At 67.6% G+C, this 17,771-nt stretch overlaps 3 protein-coding genes and 1 long non-coding RNA gene across 7 annotated transcripts in view; 2 read left to right on the top strand and 2 right to left on the bottom strand.

Moving 5' to 3' along the window:
• SBF1 (SET binding factor 1) overlaps nt 1–4,244 on the bottom strand; it is a gene marked incomplete at its 5' end in the record, with an annotated part of 64,280 nt that extends 60,036 nt beyond the window's left edge. The window contains 1 exon segment of the mRNA XM_083859847.1: nt 4,190–4,244. Within this exon segment, the coding sequence (XP_083715973.1) occupies nt 4,190–4,244 (55 nt within the window).
• A 4,059-nt stretch (nt 4,245–8,303) lies between these two features.
• ADM2 (adrenomedullin 2) lies at nt 8,304–10,187 on the top strand (the record flags this gene model as incomplete). The annotated part of the gene is made up of 2 exons (XM_083860651.1): nt 8,304–8,395; nt 9,815–10,187. 2 exons carry the CDS (start codon nt 8,304–8,306, stop codon nt 10,185–10,187), a joined length of 465 nt encoding a protein of 154 aa, XP_083716777.1.
• A 236-nt stretch (nt 10,188–10,423) lies between these two features.
• LOC310908127 lies at nt 10,424–12,176 on the bottom strand. Its single transcript, XR_014589782.1, has 3 exons — nt 11,923–12,176; nt 11,555–11,619; nt 10,424–11,385 (listed from the first exon to the last, which is right to left on the bottom strand). It is a non-coding gene; the product is annotated as an uncharacterized lncRNA (long non-coding RNA).
• A 1,172-nt stretch (nt 12,177–13,348) lies between these two features.
• On the top strand, nt 13,349–17,584 carry MIOX (myo-inositol oxygenase). Of its 4 annotated transcripts, none has more exons than XM_083858783.1 (10): nt 13,359–13,436; nt 14,717–14,779; nt 14,899–14,979; nt 15,589–15,751; nt 15,830–15,897; nt 15,987–16,096; nt 16,635–16,702; nt 16,989–17,038; nt 17,126–17,238; nt 17,348–17,584. In XM_083858783.1, the coding sequence occupies exons 1-10, from the start codon at nt 13,419–13,421 to the stop codon at nt 17,454–17,456; spliced, it is 843 nt and encodes a 280-aa protein (XP_083714909.1). In that variant the 5' UTR covers nt 13,359–13,418; the 3' UTR covers nt 17,457–17,584. The 4 variants fall into 4 exon arrangements, with proteins under 4 accessions (XP_083714911.1, XP_083714909.1, XP_083714908.1 ...); XM_083858782.1 differs by having other exon boundaries at nt 13,395–13,436; nt 14,696–14,779; XM_083858785.1 differs by lacking the exon at nt 14,899–14,979 and having other exon boundaries at nt 13,349–13,436.
• The last annotated feature ends 187 nt before the right edge of the window (nt 17,585–17,771 follow it).

The following is a 17,771-nucleotide window of genomic DNA, read 5'->3' as shown; positions in this document are numbered from 1 at the left end:
CCAGGGGCTTTTCCCCGGGGCCAGGATTTTGCTGGATGTTCCCAGAACCTCAGTGAGTCAAACCCTGAGTCACTGGGCCACGGCCACGCACGACAGAGCGACACGGAGAGGTGACACGAAGAGGTGACACGGAGAGGTGCCACCAGGAAAGACAGAACTAAACCCAGAACAGCTGGAGAGTGAGCCCTGAGAGCCCTGCCCTGCCCTGCAGACCCACTCCAGAATCTTCTCCCATCAGGAACCAGCTCCAGGAGCACCCCAGGGAGGGCAGGATGTGCCCTGTCTGTGCCTTGGCTCCTCAAAAAACCCTCACAAGAAACTCCCCAAAACCTGCCCCAAACACCTCATGGAAAGAGGCAGCTCAGAGCAGAGAGCAGCCTCCCCCTGCCATCCCCTCGTGCCGTCCCGTGGGTGCCCAGAGAGCCGCCGAGCCCCAGGGAGGTGTTTGAGAAGGGCACAAACAAACGTGGGCTGATGCTGCTCCCTGAGCGCGCAAACACAGAAACCACCGGGACTTCCCGAGCAGCCTCAGCATCCTCCTCCCCCAGCCCGACACCAGCAGGGACCAGTCACGAAGTGCTTTGGGATGGAAGGGACCCCAGAGCCCCCCCAGGGCCACCCCTGCCATGGCAGGGACACCTCCCACTGTCCCCAGCCCAGCCCCAGTGTCCAGCCTGGCCTTGGCCACTGCCAGGGATCCAGGGGCAGCCACAGCTGCTCTGCCAATTCCAGCCCAGCCAGGAATTCCCAATTCCCAATCTCCCATCCTGCAGCTTAAACCCCCTGGGAAATCCCAAATCGATCCCAAACTGGGTCCTGGCTCCCATCAGCCAGGCCATCCAAAACTTCCAGACTCCTTCAGCCTCATGGCTTGGAATGGAGATGCCCTGGACTCTCAGAGGATGCACAGAGAAAATCCCTCTGGTCCTGAGGTAAAACCAGGCACAATCCCAGCTCTGGGAAACTGATATTCCCAGGTAAAACCAGGCACAATCCCAGCTCTGGGAAACTGATATTCCCAGGTAAAACCAGGCACAATCCCAGCTCTGGGGAGTTGTCACTCCCAGGAAAAGCATCTGGATGCCTGCCTGGATCCTAGACACTCTGTGCAGCCAGAGCAGCTCAAGGCAAAGCCACAGCCCTTGAGAGAGTTCAGAGCCCTTTTCTGCCCCTGCCAGAGGAGCAGGACGTTGTCCCGGGCCCTGCAGTGCAGCCCCAGGACACCCAGTGACCCCGGGGACACCCAGTGACCCCAGGGACCCAGCAGGGCCCGCTCCAGCACGGAGCTGCTTTCGGTTTTGTTCCCACAAACTGCTCTGAGCCACGGCAGCATCTCGTGGAGCCAGGCTGGGAGGGAAGGGGAGGGTCCAGAGAGAGCTCAGAGCCCTTCCCAGGGCCCAAAGGGGCTCCAGGAGAGCTGCAGAGGGACTGGGGACAGGGACAGGACACAGGGAATGGCTTCCCACTGGGAAAGAGGAGATTTGGGTGGGATTTTGGGAACTGGGAATTCCTGTCTGGGCTGGAATTGGCAGAGCAGCTGTGGCTGCCCCTGGATCCCTGGCAGTGGCCAAGGCCAGGCTGGAGCAGCCTGGGACAGTGGGAGGTGTCCCTGCCATGGCAGGAGGAGCTCTAGAGTCCCTTCCCACCCTGGATTGTCTCTCTGGACACTCTGCAGAGCCCCCACAGCTCCCACCACCCCAGCAGACCTTTCTCTTTCACATCCCCAAATGCAAACCCATCCCTGCCTGACCAGGAATCCCACAGGCACAGAACTCCAGGGCTCAGCAGCACCTGGGGAGGCTCCAGCAGGGCTGAGGGGCCCATCCAGGCCTGGGCCAGCTCAGCCCAGCTCTGTTTACAGCTGAGCTTTAGAGGGAAGGTGCCAGCCTGGCACAGCCCAGCCTGGCACAGCCCACGGCTCTGCCAGAGCAGCCCAACCTGTACAGCAATTAGTCACCAGCAGATGAGCTCTGCTGCCCTTCCTCCAGCATCATCTGAGCAGGGAGAGGGGCGGGAACACAGAGCTGGGAGTGCTGCCACCCCCACCCCAAAAACCACAGAACCCCGGCTGGCCCAGCTCTCCAGCCCTGGGGACACAGCACAGGACAATGCCTGGACAGCTCCACAGCAGGATGGAAAGGGTTTGTTTTGGTTGTCACAGAGATGTCACCACTCCTGGGGACACAGCACAGGACAATGCCTGGACAGCTCCACAGCAGGATGGAAAGGGTTTGTTTTGGTTGTCACAGAGATGTCACCAATCCTGGGTGCCCCACCCTGCAAGGGTCACTCCATCCCAGGCTGGTGTCTGGGACCTGTCCCTCTGTCCCCTCCACAGCATCCTGGACCCACCCCCTGATGAGTTAAACCCCAAATAAAGTGAATATTTACATCAGAGCAATGTGATTTGTTAACTGTGAGCTCTTCCCTTCCAAGTGGCACAGAATTCATGGAGTGATTTGGGTGGGAAGGGACCAGAGAGTTCATCCCCATCCACCCCACAGCCACAGCAGGGACACCTGCACTGTCCCACTGCTCCCAGCCCCAGTGTCCAGCCTGGCCCTGGACATTGCAGAGATCCAGGGGCTCTGGGAATCCTATTCCACCCTCCCAGCCAGGAATTCCCTCCCAATATCCCACCCAAACCTGCTCTTCCTTCTGGCTGTCCCAGCATCACCTCAGAGCATCATCCCTGTCCCCCAGGGACATCCCAAACGACCCCAGGGTACACAGGGGACATTCCTTTTCCTCTGGAAACTCCAGCTCTGGGAGTGACAGCAAGGACAGCCAGGCCCAGGGGACACCAGGCCCAGGGGACACCAGGCCCAGGGGACACCAGTTCAAAGCACCAGTTTGAGGGTGCAGATCCCAGCTGCAGCACCCTCAGGGAGGAGATGAGGAAGAGGATGAAGCAGGAAGCAGAACAAAGGGGGTACAACTCAGCTCCAGCCCCTTCCTGACCCCTGAGAGGACACGGGAGCTGCTCCCAGATGGAATCCTGGCATCCCCCCGGCATCTCCTGCAGCCCTCCCAGCCCAGGCACGGCCTGAGCCATCCCAGTGCCCAGGACAACGGGACTGTGGGGGAAAACGCCTGCAATGACAGCAGTGACAACAATAAACCACTGAACCGACAGCAGAAAAGCCCTCAGGAAACACCACACTGGGATCCCGCTCACATTCTGACACACAAATCCTTCCTCCTGCCTCCCACGAGGGATCCCTGGCTGGGATCCATTCTGGGATGGGAATGGGATCCCCCCCGGGATGGGGAACAGGAATGGGATTTCCCCCTGGGATGATGGATCTGATCCCAGCCCCAGCAGCATCCCCTGAGAGCCAAACCCAGCACTGACAGGACCAGGATTCCCTTCCCCAGCTCCAGGTGGGGAGTTCTGCACTAAACCCCCAATTTTAGGTCACTTCACTCCCCTGTGACAGCACCAAACTCCTTTTCCCAAAATCTGCTGGGGGCGGCGAGCGGGAAGAGACCTCGGACCCCAAAGGAAGATCCAAAACAACCAACGCGACCAAAACAACCAGCAGCATCGCCTGAGGGCCAGCGGGGATGTGGGAGGGGAGACAGGAACCGGGAATCCCACAGAGCCGGGGGCCGGCAGCGTCCCAGGGAGCAGCGAGGGCTTGAGGGGACTGGGGATGCTCGGGGGAGCAGGACACAGCATCCTTGGGGCTGGGAATGCCTGGGAAATGGGGCTGGGGGTACAACACTCCATCCGGGGGGCTGTGGGTGCCCGGGGAGCAGGATCAGGATCCCCCCGTCCCCTCTCCAGCCCTGTGGCGGTGCAGCAGCCCCAGGCCGGGCCCAGCCCCGAGCCCTGCCCCGCTCTCCCCCGGGCCCAGCCGGTGTTTCCGGAGCGGTGACAGCCCGCGCACGGCGGGGGAGGGGGACACACTGAAAACACCCCAACGTGAACGCGACTGAACCGCGCAGGGCCGGCTGCGGCTGCCGGGGCGGCTCCGAGGGGCTGAGAACGGCCCGGTGCCTCCCGGTACTGCCCGGTACCGCCCGGTACTGCCCGGCCCGGGACCAGCTCCAGCCCCATAGCCCCGGGACAGCCTCTGGACGGCCCCACAGTCTCAGTCCTGCCGCAGAACCGCCTCACCCCCCGGTCCGGCCTCACCCCGCGGCCCCTCAGCCCCGGCCGGGCCCGCGTCCCTCCGCCGCTCACCGCGCTTGCCGGGGTCGTATCCCACGAGCACGAAGTAGTCTGCCAGGCGGGCCATGGCGGCGGGGGCGGCCCGGGGCGGCCCCGGGGGCCCCGTTCGGCTCCTCGGGGCTCCTCAGGGCTCCTCAGGGCTCCGCCGCCCGCCCGCGCCCACCGCCCGCCGCCGCCGCCATCTTGGCCCCCGCGCGTACCGCGCCTGCGCCGCCGCCGGGCGCCGCGGGGGGCGGGGCCGCGCCTGTCATTGGCTGAGAGAGGGAGGAAGCCGCGCCTCCTATTGGTGAAGGGAGGGAGGGGCCACGATTGCTATTGGCTGTGGTGGGAGGGGCGGAGCCAAGTGAGGAGGGGGCGGGATTAAGGCGTGGGGCTTCCCCAGGGGGCGGGGCCGGGGGGAATGGGGGGGGGACATGGGGATACCCCGGGAGGGGGGGGACATCCTGGGATTGGGGGGACAGCTCTGGGTGTGCGGGGACACGGGGACACCCCGGGAATGGGGGGACAGCCCTGGGTGTGCGGGGACACGGGGACACCCCGGGATTGGGGGGGCACCCCGGGAGTGGGGGGGCACCCCGGGAATGGGGGGACAGCCCTGGGTGTGCGGGGACACGGGGACACCCCGGGATTGGGGGCACACCCCGGGAGTGGGGGGGCATCCCGGGATTGGGGGGACATCACTAGGTGTGCGGGGACACTGAGCACAGCCCCTGTGAGCCTCACCTGCCCTGACACACCTGGACACAGCCCCTGTGAGCCTCACCCGCACACCTGGGCACACCTGGGGCTGCTGAGGGGGCAGCAGGACAAAGGGGTCACCCCCCGGCACAGCCCGTGGTGTCCCCGGCAGGGGGAACTCACCGTAGGGCTGGTGTGGCCATCCCGTGAGTCCCATCCCATCCCTTTCCTTTCCATCCCATCCCATCTCATCCCATCCCCTCCCATTCCTTTCCCTTTCCCTCCCCTCCCCTCCCCTTCCCCCTGAGGTGTCCCCGGGCTGTCCCCCCGCCGGGAGGGGTCCCCAGGGCACAGGACAAGGACCCCCCATCCCACCCCCGGCCTGGGGGTTCAGCCCCTTCCCAGGCCTGGGGGGTCCCCGGGGGTGGCTGTCCCCATGTCCCCAAACGCCACCCGCCCGCAGCCCCGTGTCCCCAAGAGCTGGAGCCGGTTTGTGGCGGGGACAGCCGGTGACAGCCCCGGGGCCGGGGATGGGACCTCCAGCAGGGTGACAGCCCCAGGGACGGGCACCCGGCACAGGGGGACAAAAGGTGACAGCGGGGACGTGGGAGCGCAGGATGGGGACGGGAAACCCGGGTGAGCTGCCCTGGAGGCGCCCGGGGCTGTGCCGGGCTGGGGACACCGCGGGGACACCACGGGGATCGGAAGTGGCCGGGGATCGCTGCCAGCCCCCGGGCCCTGCCCGCCCCCGGTGGCCGCGGGTGACACCGAGAGGGACCCGCACGGGGACACCAGGCACGTGCAGAGCCCGTGTGCCCGCGGCCACCGCGGGAAAGGGCTCAGATGGGACACTGGGGACACTGGGGACATTGGGGACACTGGGGATACTGGGGGCAATGAGGACTCTGGGGACATTGGGGACACTGGGGACATTGGGGACTATGGGGGCAATGGGGACAATGGGGGCAATGGGGGCGATGGGGACATTGGGGACTATGGGGGCAATGGGGACAATGGGGGTAATGGGGGCGATGGGGACACTGGGGACACTGGGGACACTGGGGACTATGGGGACTATGGGGGCAATGGGGACATTGGGGACTATGGGGGCAATGGGGGCAAATGGGGACCCTGAGGACAGTGGGGACACTGGCATTCCTGAAGATGCTGGTGACACTGATGACACTGGGGACACCGGTGACACCGGTGACACTCCCGTGTCCTCAGGCAGCCGGACGCGGTTTCCCCTCCCAGTCCCGGCCGTTCCCGGTCCCGGCTGGATGTCCCGGGACAGCTCTGTCACCTCCCCCAGCGGGGACACGGCCCGGGGCCGCCTGCGGCACTTTGGGGTCACACCCGGGGGGCTCGGGGCTGGGGGGGAGCCGCCCCTCGCTTTGGGGTCACACCCGGGGGGCTCAGGGCTGGGGGGGTCCCGGCTGTGCCCCCCGGCCCTGCGGGGGGTGCTCAGGGACAGGGTGGGGGGTCCCAGCACTCCGGGGCGCTGTTTGGGGAGGGGGTGCGCGGAGCGGGGCTGTGGGAGCTGCCCCCAGCCCCGCCCTGCCCCGGGGCCGCAGCCAGCGGGCAATTAGGCTAATTAACACTTCTGCTGCTTTCCCAGGGCCGGGAGCCAGCGCGGGGAACAGGGACAGGGACAGGGACAGGGAAAGTGCTGCGGGGCCCTGGGGACAGAGGAGGTGACCCGGGGGGGCTCCAGCTGTGACAGGGCCGGGTGACAACGGCTCCAGCTGTGGCAGGACTGGGTGACAGCCGCTCCCGGAGACCCCCATCCGTGACCCCCATCCGTGACCCCCATCCGTGACCCCCATCCGTGACCCCCATCCAGGACCCCCACCCAGGACCCCCATCCGTGACCCCCACCCGTGACCCCCATCCGTGACCCCCACCCAGGACCCTCATCCAGGACCCCAGAACGCCCCAGGGTGGGGCTGGTGACAAATGTCCCCCCCTGAGAGCCGCAGGGTGACACAGGGACAGCCCTGGGGACACGGCGGGGGGCTCGGGGCAGGGCTGGGGGGTCCCCCGGAGCCCCCCGGGAGCAGGGAGTGCCCAATCCCCAGCCCAGGGCGGTGTGAGCGCCCTTTGTGTCGGGATAATGCGGAACAATCTCAGCCATTCCGGGCACGCAGAGGCCCCTCGGCCTGGGGAAGCCTCTCTGGGGGGAGAGGAGACCCCCCAGCCCTGTTTGGGGGGTCCTGGGGGTCCCCACCGGCCCAGGATGGGGGTCCCAGCGGGGGGAAGATGTGAGGACCCCTCCCTGCCCAGCTCTGGCTGTCCCAGCTCAGGAGGAGCCCCCCGGACCTGCCCCACCTCGGGAAATCCCCTTTTGGGGGAGCTGCTGCCCCCCAGGAGCGGGGCCGCTCTGATCCCTGCGGATTTACATTCCTGGCTTGATTTACAGCGCTCCGTGTGAGGGTTAAAAACAAGGAACGAGCCCTGGAGAGGCTGGGGGGCAGTGAGGGGTCTGTGGGGGACAGTGAGAGGTCCGGGAGGGGTCCGGAGGGGCAGTGAGGGGTCTGGGGGGGGCAGTGAGGGGTCCGGGAGGGGTCTGGAGGGGCAGTGAATGGTCTGGGGGGGGCAGTGAGGGGTCTGTGGGGGACAGTGAGGGGTCCGGGAGGGGTCTGGAGGGGCAGTGGGGGGTCTGGGGGGGGGCAGTGAGGGGTCTGGAGGGGCAGTGAGGGGTCTGGGGGGGGCAGTGAATGGTCTGGGGGGGGCAGTGAGGGGTCTGGGGGGGGCAGTGAGGGGTCTGGGGGGGGCAGTGGGGGGTCTGGGGGGGGCAGTGAGGGGTCTGGGGGGGGGCAGTGAGGGGTCTGGGGGGGCAGTGGGGGCCCTGGTGCTGCAGGATTTGGGGTTTTGCGGGGTCTCTGCGGTCCCAGGCCCGGTCCAGACCGGGGGCGGTCCAGGATCTCTCTCCCCCCGCCCGCAGCTCCTCCCGCCCCTCGGGGCTCCTCCCGCTCCCGGAGCCGGCGATATTTAACCTGGGCCGGGCCGGGGAGCGGCAGCGCCGAGCGGGGACCGAGCCGAGCCCATCCCCATCCCTGAACCCATCCCCGAGCCCATCCCCATCCCCGAGCCCACCGAGCCCATCCCCGAGCCCACCGAGCCCACCGAGCCCCGCAGGTACCGCCGGGGCCCCGCACCGGGCAGGGAACGGGGCTGGGCTGGGGGGAACCGGAGCGGGGCTGGGGGAGAACCGGAGCGGGGCTGGGGGGAACCGGAGCGGGGCTGGGCGGGGGGAACCGGAGAGGGGCTGGGGGAGAACTGGAGCGGGGCTGGTTCTGCAGCCGGAGCCCAGCGAGCCCCCCCGAGCCGCCCCCGCCGTTTCTCCCGCAGCCGCCGCCGCTCGGGCCCCGTTTGGCCCCGTTTGGTCCCGTTGGGTCCGGTCCGGTCCCGTTGGTCCCGTTGGTCCCGGTCCGGTCCGGTCCCGGCCATGCGAGCCCCGGGGCCGCTGGCGCTCGGTTGCGTCAGCTTCGCGCTGTGTCTGCTGGAGCTGCCCCAGGGCCGGGCCCTGCCGCCCCGCAGGTGAGACTCTGCCCTGTTCCCGTGCTGATCCCTGCTCTGATTCCTGCCCCGACCCCTTCCCCGATCCCTGCCCGCACCTCCTGCTCTGATTCCTGCCCTGAATTGTGCCTGCACCCCTTGCCTCGATCCCTCCCCTGATCCCTGCCCTGATTCCTGCCTCGATTCCTTCCCTAATTCCTGCCCTGATCCCTGTCCCAATCCCTGCCTGCACCCCCTGCCCTGATCCCTGTCCCAATCCCTTTCTTGATCCCTGTCTGCACCTCCTGCCCCGACCCCTTCCCTGATTTCTGCCCGCACCCCCTGCCCCAACTCCTGCCCTGATCCCTGTCCCGATCCCTGCCCCGATCCCTTTCCTGACCCCTGCCCGCGCCCCCTGCCCCGATTCCTGCCCCAATCCTTGCCCCAATTCCTGCCTGAACCCCCTGCCCGCCCGCGCCCCCTGCCCCGATTCCTGCCCCGATCCCTGTCTGCCCCCCTTGCCCTGGTTCCTGCCCCAACTCTTTCCTTGATCCCTGCCCGCCCACGCCCCCTGCCCGCCCCCCTGTCCGGACCCCTGCTCTCACCCCCTGCCCTCTCTCTCCCCCAGCCCCTGCCCGGGACAATCCCCCCGCCCTCCCCCCTGCCCCAAACCCCTCCGCGGGGTCCTGCCCTGTCCCTCGCCCCCTTTTCCCGCGCCCCCTTTTCCCGCGCCCCCTTTTCCCTCCCCCCTTTTCCCGCACCCCCTCCCCACGCCCCTCCCCGCCCCCCCGGCCCCGCATTACCCGGGGAGGGGCCCTGGGGGGTCTCGGGGCTCCGTGTCCTGCCGGGCCCCACCCGGGGGGTGTGAGGTGTGTGGGGTTTGGGCTGTGCAGGAACCACCGGTGGCGCTCCCGGGACAGAAATGGGCTGCCCGGGGGGTCTGTGGGGGGCTGGAGCGGCACCGGGGCTGGGGACAGCGGGTGGGGGGCACTGGGGGACCCCACAGGGCCCGGGCAGCTCCTGGGGGGTGGGGGGGCTCCTCTGGGGGACGGGGCGAGGGTTAAAACGGGCAGGAAATATTAAAAAAGGGGGAAAAGAGATTAAGAATTGGAGCAGAAGCTGGAGTTCCTGGGGACTCAGGAGGGGTCCCCTGAGGGAAGGGTGTCCCCGGGGCGGGGGGCACAGGGGGGCACAGGGGGGTGTCCGGGGCACTGAGGGGGGCACAGGGGGGTGTCCGGGGCATGAGGGGGCTCAGGGGGGGCTCTCTGGGGGTGTCCGGGGGGAACCGGCGGTGCCGTGAGCCCGGACACGTGTCCGTGTGCTCGGTACGTGTGTGTCTGCAGGTATCGGCTTCCTCCTCCTCCTCCTCCTCCTTCTCTCCTCCTCCTCCTCCTCCTCGTCTCCTCCTCTCCTCCTCTCCCCCTCCTCCTGTCCCCCTGACGGTGTCCCGTGTCCCCGCAGGTTCCCCCCGGCCCGGCTCCCCCCGGCTCGTCTCTCGGCTCTCCCCGGAGCCCCCCCGGCCTCTCTCCCCGTGGGGACCCTGCGGCACCGCGCCCTCGTGGCCCGGCCGCGCCCTTGGGTGTCCCCCCGCTCCCCGGGGTGGCGCGTCCGGCGCCTGATCCTGCGGGACCCCCTGGGCCGGACACGGACCCCCCTGGGCCGGGGCCCCCCCCGGGGCCGGCGCCACGCCGGGGGGCACGTGCTGCGGGTGGGCTGCGTGCTGGGCACGTGCCAGGTGCAGAACCTCAGCCACCGCCTGTGGCAGCTGCGGGGCCAGGCCGGCCGCCGCCTCTCGTCCCCCATGAACCCCCACAGCCCCCACAGCTACGGCTGAGCGGGGCCGGGACCCCCCTCCCCCAGCACCGCGGGACCCCCCATGGAGCTCCGGGACCCCCAGGGACGGCCCGAGGACCCGCCAGGGACGGACCGCAGGAGCTGCTGGTGGCCCAGAGTGACCGGCGGTGGCCCAAAGTGACCGGCGGTGGCCCAGAGTGACCCAAAGTGACCCACAGTGGCCCAGAGTGACCCAAAGTGACCCGTGGTGGCCCAAAGAGTGACCAGCGGTGGCCCAGAGCGACCCACGGTGGCCCAAAGTGACCAGCGGTGGCCCAGAGTGACCCAAAGTGACCCACGGTGGCCCAAAGTGACCCGCGGTGGCCCAGAGTGACCCAAAGTGACCCACGGTGGCCCAAAGTGACCCGTGGTGGCCCCCAGGGACTGGCAGTGGCCCGGAGAGACTGGCAGTGAGCGCTGGTTGCCCACGGCGGCTCGGAGTGGCCCCTGGTGGTGACCCGGCCGGCCCTGGCAGTGGTCAGTGTGTCCGGGCCGGTCCAAGGGCCGGAGGGAATCCCGCTGACCGCAGCAGCGCCGCCGCCTTGTGCAAGATCCTCCTGCTGACTCAGCATTTCCAGCCCCCCCGGGGCACCCCAATCGCCCCCCGGGGTGACACTGAGGCTGTGGGGACACTGCAGGGACAGGGAGGGCACCTGTGGGGACCCCCCGCTCCGGGCTGGGGGGACGGGGCAGCCCCCAACCCCTTCCCCACTTGGGGGTCCCGGTGGGTTCGGCACCTTCCCGGGGGGCTGGGGGGGTCCTGCCCTCCTCGGTGTGACCATTGTCCCCTCCCCTGGCACCGTGTCCCGTGTCCCCAGCCGGTGTCACCCACGGCCCGCCCAGGGGAGGTGTCGCCAAATGTGGGGGGCAGTGGAGATTTGGGGTCCGCCTGTCCCCTGCTGTCCCCTCGGGGACCCCCCACGCCGTGTCCCCACACGGGGGGTGGCCCATGGACACGAGGGGACACGTGTGACGTCCCCAGGTCACTGTCCCAGCCCCTCCCGGGAGCAGCTTGAGCCGCCCCCCAGAGCGGCAGAATTCCCCAATTCCCCCCGGAACTGCCCTGCCCTGCCCTGCCGGGGGCACCCCATATCCCAGAGCGCCCCATTCCCACAGGAGCGCCCCAAACCCTTCAGGGCACCCCCATTCCCACAGGAGCGCCCCAAACCCTTCAGGGCACCCCCATTCCCACAGGAGCGCTCCAAACCCTTCCAAACACCCCCATTCCCAGAACACCCCCATTCCCGGGAACGCCCCCATTTCTAGAGCACCCCATTCCCAGAGGAAGGTGCCCATACCCACAAGAGCACCCCATTCCCACAGGAACAACCCTATTCCCACAGGAGCACCCCCAAACCTTCCAAACACCCCCATTCCCACAGGATGGTGCCCATTCCCCCAGAGCACCCCATTCCCACAGGAGAACCCTCATTCTCAGGAGCACCCCAAAACCTTCAGGGCTCCCCCGTTCCCAGAACACCCTATTCCCAGGAGCAGCCCCATTCCCAGAGCACCCCATTCCCAGACCATTCCTATTCCCCCAGAGCACCCCATTCCCAGACCATTCCTATTCCCCCAGAGCACCCCATTCCCAGAGCACCCCATGCCCTGACCATTCCCATTCCAACAGGAGCACCCCAAAAGTTTCAGGGCACCCCCATTCCCAGAACACCCCATTCCCACAGGAGCACCCCCATATCCCAGAGCATTCCTATTCCCACAGGAGCACCCCAAACCCTTCAGGGCACCCCATTCCCAGGGCACCCCACTCCCCCCCGGAGCACCTGGGTGTCCCTGTGCCCCCCACGGCCGGGGCTGTCCCTTGGCTGTCCCCGGGACAGGATGTCCCTGGACCGTCTCCAGGTGTCCCCTGGGTGTCCTGGCCTGTTCCGGGGTGGGATCCCATGGGTGCCACCCCGAGCTGCGCCCACCCCATGGGTGTCTCAGGGATTCCCAACCCCCCTGGAGCTGCCAAGGGGTGATGGGGGGACCCAAAGGCTGTGTGGGGGTCCCCGGGCCTTTGTCCCCTCCCCTGGGTGTCCCCGGGGGGTGCCCCAGGACACGGAGCGTCGCTGCTTCCCGGGAATCCCGGATTGTGTGGAATAAACGAAGAGAGTGAGGAGGAGACGGGGTGGAGCGTGGTGGGCCCGTGGGGGTGGGATGTGGGATGGGGCACGGTGACCCCAAAGGGATGGAACATGGTGATCCCATAGGGATGGAGCACGGTGATCTCATAGGGATGGGATGTGGGATGGGATGTGGGATGGGGTACGGTAATCCCATAGGGATGGGATATGGGATGGGGCACGGTGATCCTATAGGATGGGATGGGGCAGTGATCCCATAGGGATGGAACACGGTGATCCCAAATGGATGGGACATGGGATGGGGCACAGTGATCCCATAGGGATGTGATATGAGATGGGGCATGGTGATCCTATAGGATGGGATATGGGATGGGGCAGTGATCCCATAGGGATGGAGCATGGTGATCCCATAGAGATAGGGCATGGTGATCCTGTAGGGACACAGCAAGGAGCACGGTGATCCCATAGGGATGGGATATGGGATGAGGCATGGTGATGCCATAGGGATGAGATATGAGATGGGACATGGTGATCCTATGGGATGGGATATGGGATGGGGCAGTGATTCCATAGGGATGGGATATGGGATGGGACATGATGATCCTATAGGGATGGGACACAGTGATCCCACAGGGATGGCACAGCCGTGTCCAGGGCCAGGCACTCTCAGGGACAGGAGATGACACAGCCCCCACATGGGCGTGGGGACAGTGGGGACACGCACACGTGTGTCACATCCCAGCGGGGCCATGCCATGCCCAGAGCCCTGTCCGGGCCCGGGGGTGTCCACAGGCCCCAATGTCCAGCTGTGGCCATGCCCGGTGGCGTCCACAGGCCACTCACTGCCCGTTGTCCCCCACGGTGTCCGGCCAGCCCAGTGGCCCCGCGGTGTCCCCAGGGTCACCCCCAGCCCCACCCGGGGGGGGTCACCGTGTTTGGGGTGCCCATCCCGGGGGTCCCCCCAGCCCCCTCCGGGAGCCGCATCCCCCGGGCGGGTTCGGGGTCAAACATTAACCGGGGCGGGTTAACTGGTCACCGATTGTCACCGATTGTCCCCGCGGGTCCCCCCCCGCGCCCTGCACCGCCCACCCCCCGCCATAAACCCGGGGGTCCCGCGGCCGCCCCGCAGAACCTCCGGAGCCACCATGAGCAGCCCCCGGGCGGTGAGTGCGGGGACGGGGGGCTGGGGGGACCCCCCTGGGGGCACAGACACCCCCGGGACACCCCAAACCCGGGGAGGGGGGCACAGGAGACCCCCCTGGGGGCACAGACACCCCGGGACACCCCAAACCCGGGGGGGCACAGGACCCCCCTCGGTTGTCCCCACTGGGGCGGTGCCACCCCAAAGGACCCCACCCCAAAGGGACGCCCCTGCAGTCCCCAGGGGGTCCCGAGGCCATGGGGAGCTGCCCCCCACCCTGGGCGGGGTTGGGGGGTCAGGGCCAGCCCTGGGGGGGTCCCACAGCCCCCTCACACTGTCCCCAACAGGGACCCCCAGAGCGCTGTCTCCACCCAGGGACAGCCTGGGCTGGACCCCCCAGGGAATTGGGGACACTGTGCCATGGGGAGGAAGGGGGGGGGGGACAGTGTGTGGTGACCTGTGACACCGTGTGACACCGTGTGACACCGAGTGCGTGATTGTGTGCGACACCGTGTGACAAGGTGTGACATTGTGTGATAAGTGTGTGACATTGTGTGACACAGTGAGCCCCCCGACCTGGTGTCATCCCACGCCGCCAGGGCTCTCCTCAGTGCCAGTGTCGCCCTGTCCCCAAGCTCCTGTCCCTGTCCCTTATCCCGTGTCGCTGGCCCGCAGTGCCTGGGCCAGAGGAGGGGGACAGGACTCTGATCCCCCCTGTCCCTGTCCCGCATTGCCCGGGCTGGGGGCAGGATGGGACCCCTGAGCCACCCCTGTCCCTGTCCCCTGTCCCTACCCGTGTCCCTTGAGCCAATTCCATCCCTGTCCCCTGTCCCTGTCCCCACCCGTATCCCCTGAGCCACCCTTGTCCCCTGTCCCCACCCACGGCCCCCTGAGCCACTCCTGTCCCTGTCCCCTGTCCCTGTCCCCTGAGCCCACCCACGGCCCTGTCCCTATCCATGTCCCCTGAGCCACCCCTGTCCCTGTCCCCTGTCCCTGTCCCCTGTCCCCTATCCACGTCCCCCGAGCCAACCCCGTCCCTGTCTCCTGTCCCTGTCCCCTGAGCCCACCCACGGCCCCTGTCCCTATCCATGTCCCCTGAGCCAATTCCGTCCCTGTCCCCTGTTCCCCTGAGCCACCCCTGTTCCTGTCTCCTGTTCCCACCCATGTCCCCTGAACCACCCCTGTCCCCACCTGTGTCCCCCTGAGCCACCCCTGTCCCTGTCCCCACCCCTGTCCCTGTCCCCACCCCTGTCCCTGTCCCCAGCCCTGTCCTGTCCCCAGCCCTGTCCTGTCCCCCCGCAGGGCCCCGACTCCTCCGAGGAGCCCAAAGCGGACAATCCCAAGGCGGAGCTCCGCAATTACACCGTGAGTGAGGGGGGTCCCCAAACCCGGGGGTGTCTCGGGGGGTCCCGGGGGGCTCAGGGTCCCCAGGCCGGGCAGGGGGATCCCCCGGAGCGCCCCCAGCCCGCGGTGCCGCCCCGCAGGAGGGGAGGCTCATTGACCGCGTGTACAACACGTACCTGCTCATGCACACGCACCAGACCGTGGAGTTCGTCCGCAGGAAGGTGGGACCCGCCCCCCGGGGATTTGGGGGGTCCCCTCGGGGTGCCCCATTCCCGCAGGAGCGCCCCAAACCCTTCAGGGCACCCCCATTCCCAGGAGCACCTCCATATCCCAGAGCACCCTATTCCCACAGGAGCACCCCAGGGACACCCCCATTCCCACAGGGTCCCCCCAAACCCCTCAGGGCACTCCAATTCCCACGGGAACTGCACCCACAGCACAGGGGGGTGTCCCAGCCCTCCCACCCCACACCCCAAAATCCAGCCCCGCTGCCCCATTCCCGGCCCGTTTGGGGACCCCAGACCCCCCATTATTGGCCCGTTTGGGGACCCCAGACCCCCCAGACCCCCATCCCCGGCCCTTTTGGGGACAGTGAGGGGACACCAGACCCCCCCCCATTCCTGGCTCGTTTGGGGACACCAGACCCCCTATCCCAGGGGACACCCAGGGGCCCCATACCCTCCATTCCCAGCCCGTTTGGGGACACCAGAGCCCCCATCCCTGCCCCATTTGGGGACCCCAGACCCCTGGCCCGTTTGGGGTCCCCATCCCCCCATCCCCAGGCTCAGGGGGGGTGGGTGGTGGCACCGCGGTGTCCCCGCTGTCCCCAGAGCGCCCAGTACAGCTCCTGCTCCCTGAGGAGGATGAGCGCCATGGAGGCGCTGGAGCTGCTGGACCAGCTCGTGGACGAGTCAGACCCCGACGTGGATTTCCCCAACTCCTTCCACGCCTTCCAAACGGCCGAGGGGATCCGCCGGGCCCACCCCGATAAAGGTAGGGCGGGATGTCCCCTCCCTGCCCCTGCTCTGTCCCCAAATCCCGCGGGTGACACATCCCCACTTGTCCCCCCAGACTGGTTCCACCTGGTGGGGCTCCTGCACGACCTGGGCAAGGTGCTGGTGCTGTTCGGGGAGCCCCAGGTGAGTGGGGAGGGGGCTCGGGGGGTTCCCCGCGGTCTGGGGGGGGTCTCAGGGGGGTTTGTTGTGACCCCCAGTGTCCCCCCCGGCAGTGGGCCGTGGTCGGGGACACTTTCCCGGTGGGCTGCAAGGTGCAGAAATCGGTGGTTTATGGGGATTCCACCTTCCACGACAACCCTGACACCAAAGACCCCCGGTACAGGTGAGTGGGGGGGTTTGGGGGGCGGGGGGTGTACCCCCAGTACAGGTGAGTGGGGGGGTTTGGGGGGATGTACCCCCGGTACAGGTGAGCTGGGGGGGTTTGGGGGGTGGGGGATGTACCCCCGGTACAGGTGAGTGGGGGGGTTTGGGGGGTGGGGGGTGTACCCCCGGTACAGGTGAGCTGGGGGGGGGTTTGGGGGGATGTACCCCCGGTACAGGTGAGCTGGGGGGGGTCTGGGGGGTGGGGGATGTACCCCCGGTACAGGTGAGTGGGGGGGTTTGGGGGGTGGGGATGTACCCCCGGTACAGGTGAGTGGGGGGGTTTGGGGGGATGTACCCCCGGTACAGGTGGAGCTGGGGGGGTTTGGGGGGTGGGGGATGTACCCCCGGTACAGGTGAGCTGGGGGGGTTTGGGGGGATGTACCCCCGGTACAGGTGAGCTGGGGGATTTTGGGGGGTGGGGGATGTACCCCCGGCCCCCCGGGCTGTGTTTGGGGAGGGGTCTGCACTCCTCATCCCCCACCCCATCCCACCCCCAGCACAGAGTACGGGATGTACCAGCCCGGCTGTGGCCTGGAGAACGTCCTCATGTCCTGGGGACACGATGGTGAGTTTGGGGGGTTCCTCTCCTCGGGGCAGGGCCCCCCACCCCCCAAAACAGGGCCCTGGAGTCCCCGAGGGGCTGCACTGACCCCCCCTCCCCTTGCCTCCCTTTGCAAGGACTGCAGCCCTTGGTGTGGGGCAGGGGCTGCTCTTTTGGGGGGCTCTGTGACTCTGGGGGGTCCCTGGCTCTCAGGGGGGGTTCTGTGACTCGGGGGGGGGGGGTCTGCACCTCTCGGGGTGCCCCCCCAGTGGGACCCCAGCCCCCCCCCACGCCCCCCACTCCCTTTCAGAGTACATGTACCAAGTGATGAAGTTCAACAAGTTCGCCCTGCCCAAGGAGGTGAGCTCAGCCTGGGGTGGGCTCAGAGACCCCCGGGAGGTTTGGGGGTGCAGGGGGAGCACCCTAAACCTCTGTCCCACCCCTCAGGCCTTCTACATGATCCGCTTCCACTCCTTCTACCCCTGGCACGCCCACGGTGACTACGACCACCTGTGCTCTGACGAGGACCGGCGCATGCTGCCCTGGGTCCGGGAGCTCAAGTGCGTGTCTGGGGGGCTGGGGGCTCGCCTGGACCCCTCCCCGGGGTTTTTTTCAGGGGTTTGGGGGTGCCACCCCCCGCCCTGACCCCCCTGTTTGCCCCCCTTGCAGCAAGTTTGACCTGTACACCAAGGTGGAGGAGCTGCCTGATGTGCAGCAGCTCCGCACTTACTACCAGGGCCTCATCGATAAATACTGCCCTGGGCAGCTCTGCTGGTGACCCCCCAAAAAATCCTGCTGGTGACACCCCCAAAATCCTGCCAGGCCCCTCCCCGAGCCGGCTGGGACCCCCCAGCACCTGCAGAGCCCATCCTGGGGCTCCACAATAAATCTGCTTTTGCTGCATCCCCCCTGTGAGCCACCCCCAGAGAGCGGCAGGGCTGGAATGTCAAAGGCTTTAATTAGAAAATTATAGGAAACCTCTGGGGGGGTAACAGCGGGATGGGCAGAGCCCGTGGGGTGAGGGGAGCACCCCAAAGTGCCGGGGGGGACACCCCAAAGTGACCTGAGGGGCTGGGCAGGGTAACAGGAGGGG

The sequence above is a fragment of the Zosterops lateralis genome, assembly GCF_965231275.1.
Source record: "Zosterops lateralis genome assembly, chromosome: 4".
Taxonomy (NCBI): domain Eukaryota; kingdom Metazoa; phylum Chordata; class Aves; order Passeriformes; family Zosteropidae; genus Zosterops; species Zosterops lateralis.
Note: the sequence above shows the minus strand (reverse complement) of the source record. Positions and strands in the feature narration are given on the sequence as shown.

Excerpts from the sequence above, each read along its gene's own strand:
- MIOX (XM_083858782.1), top strand. Across the intron at positions 15,898-15,986 it reads TGCTGTTCGGGGAGCCCCAG|TGGGCCGTGGTCGGGGACAC; the intron begins GTGAGTGGGGAG and ends CCCCCCCGGCAG. Across the intron at positions 16,097-16,634 it reads ACCAAAGACCCCCGGTACAG|CACAGAGTACGGGATGTACC; the intron begins GTGAGTGGGGGG and ends TCCCACCCCCAG.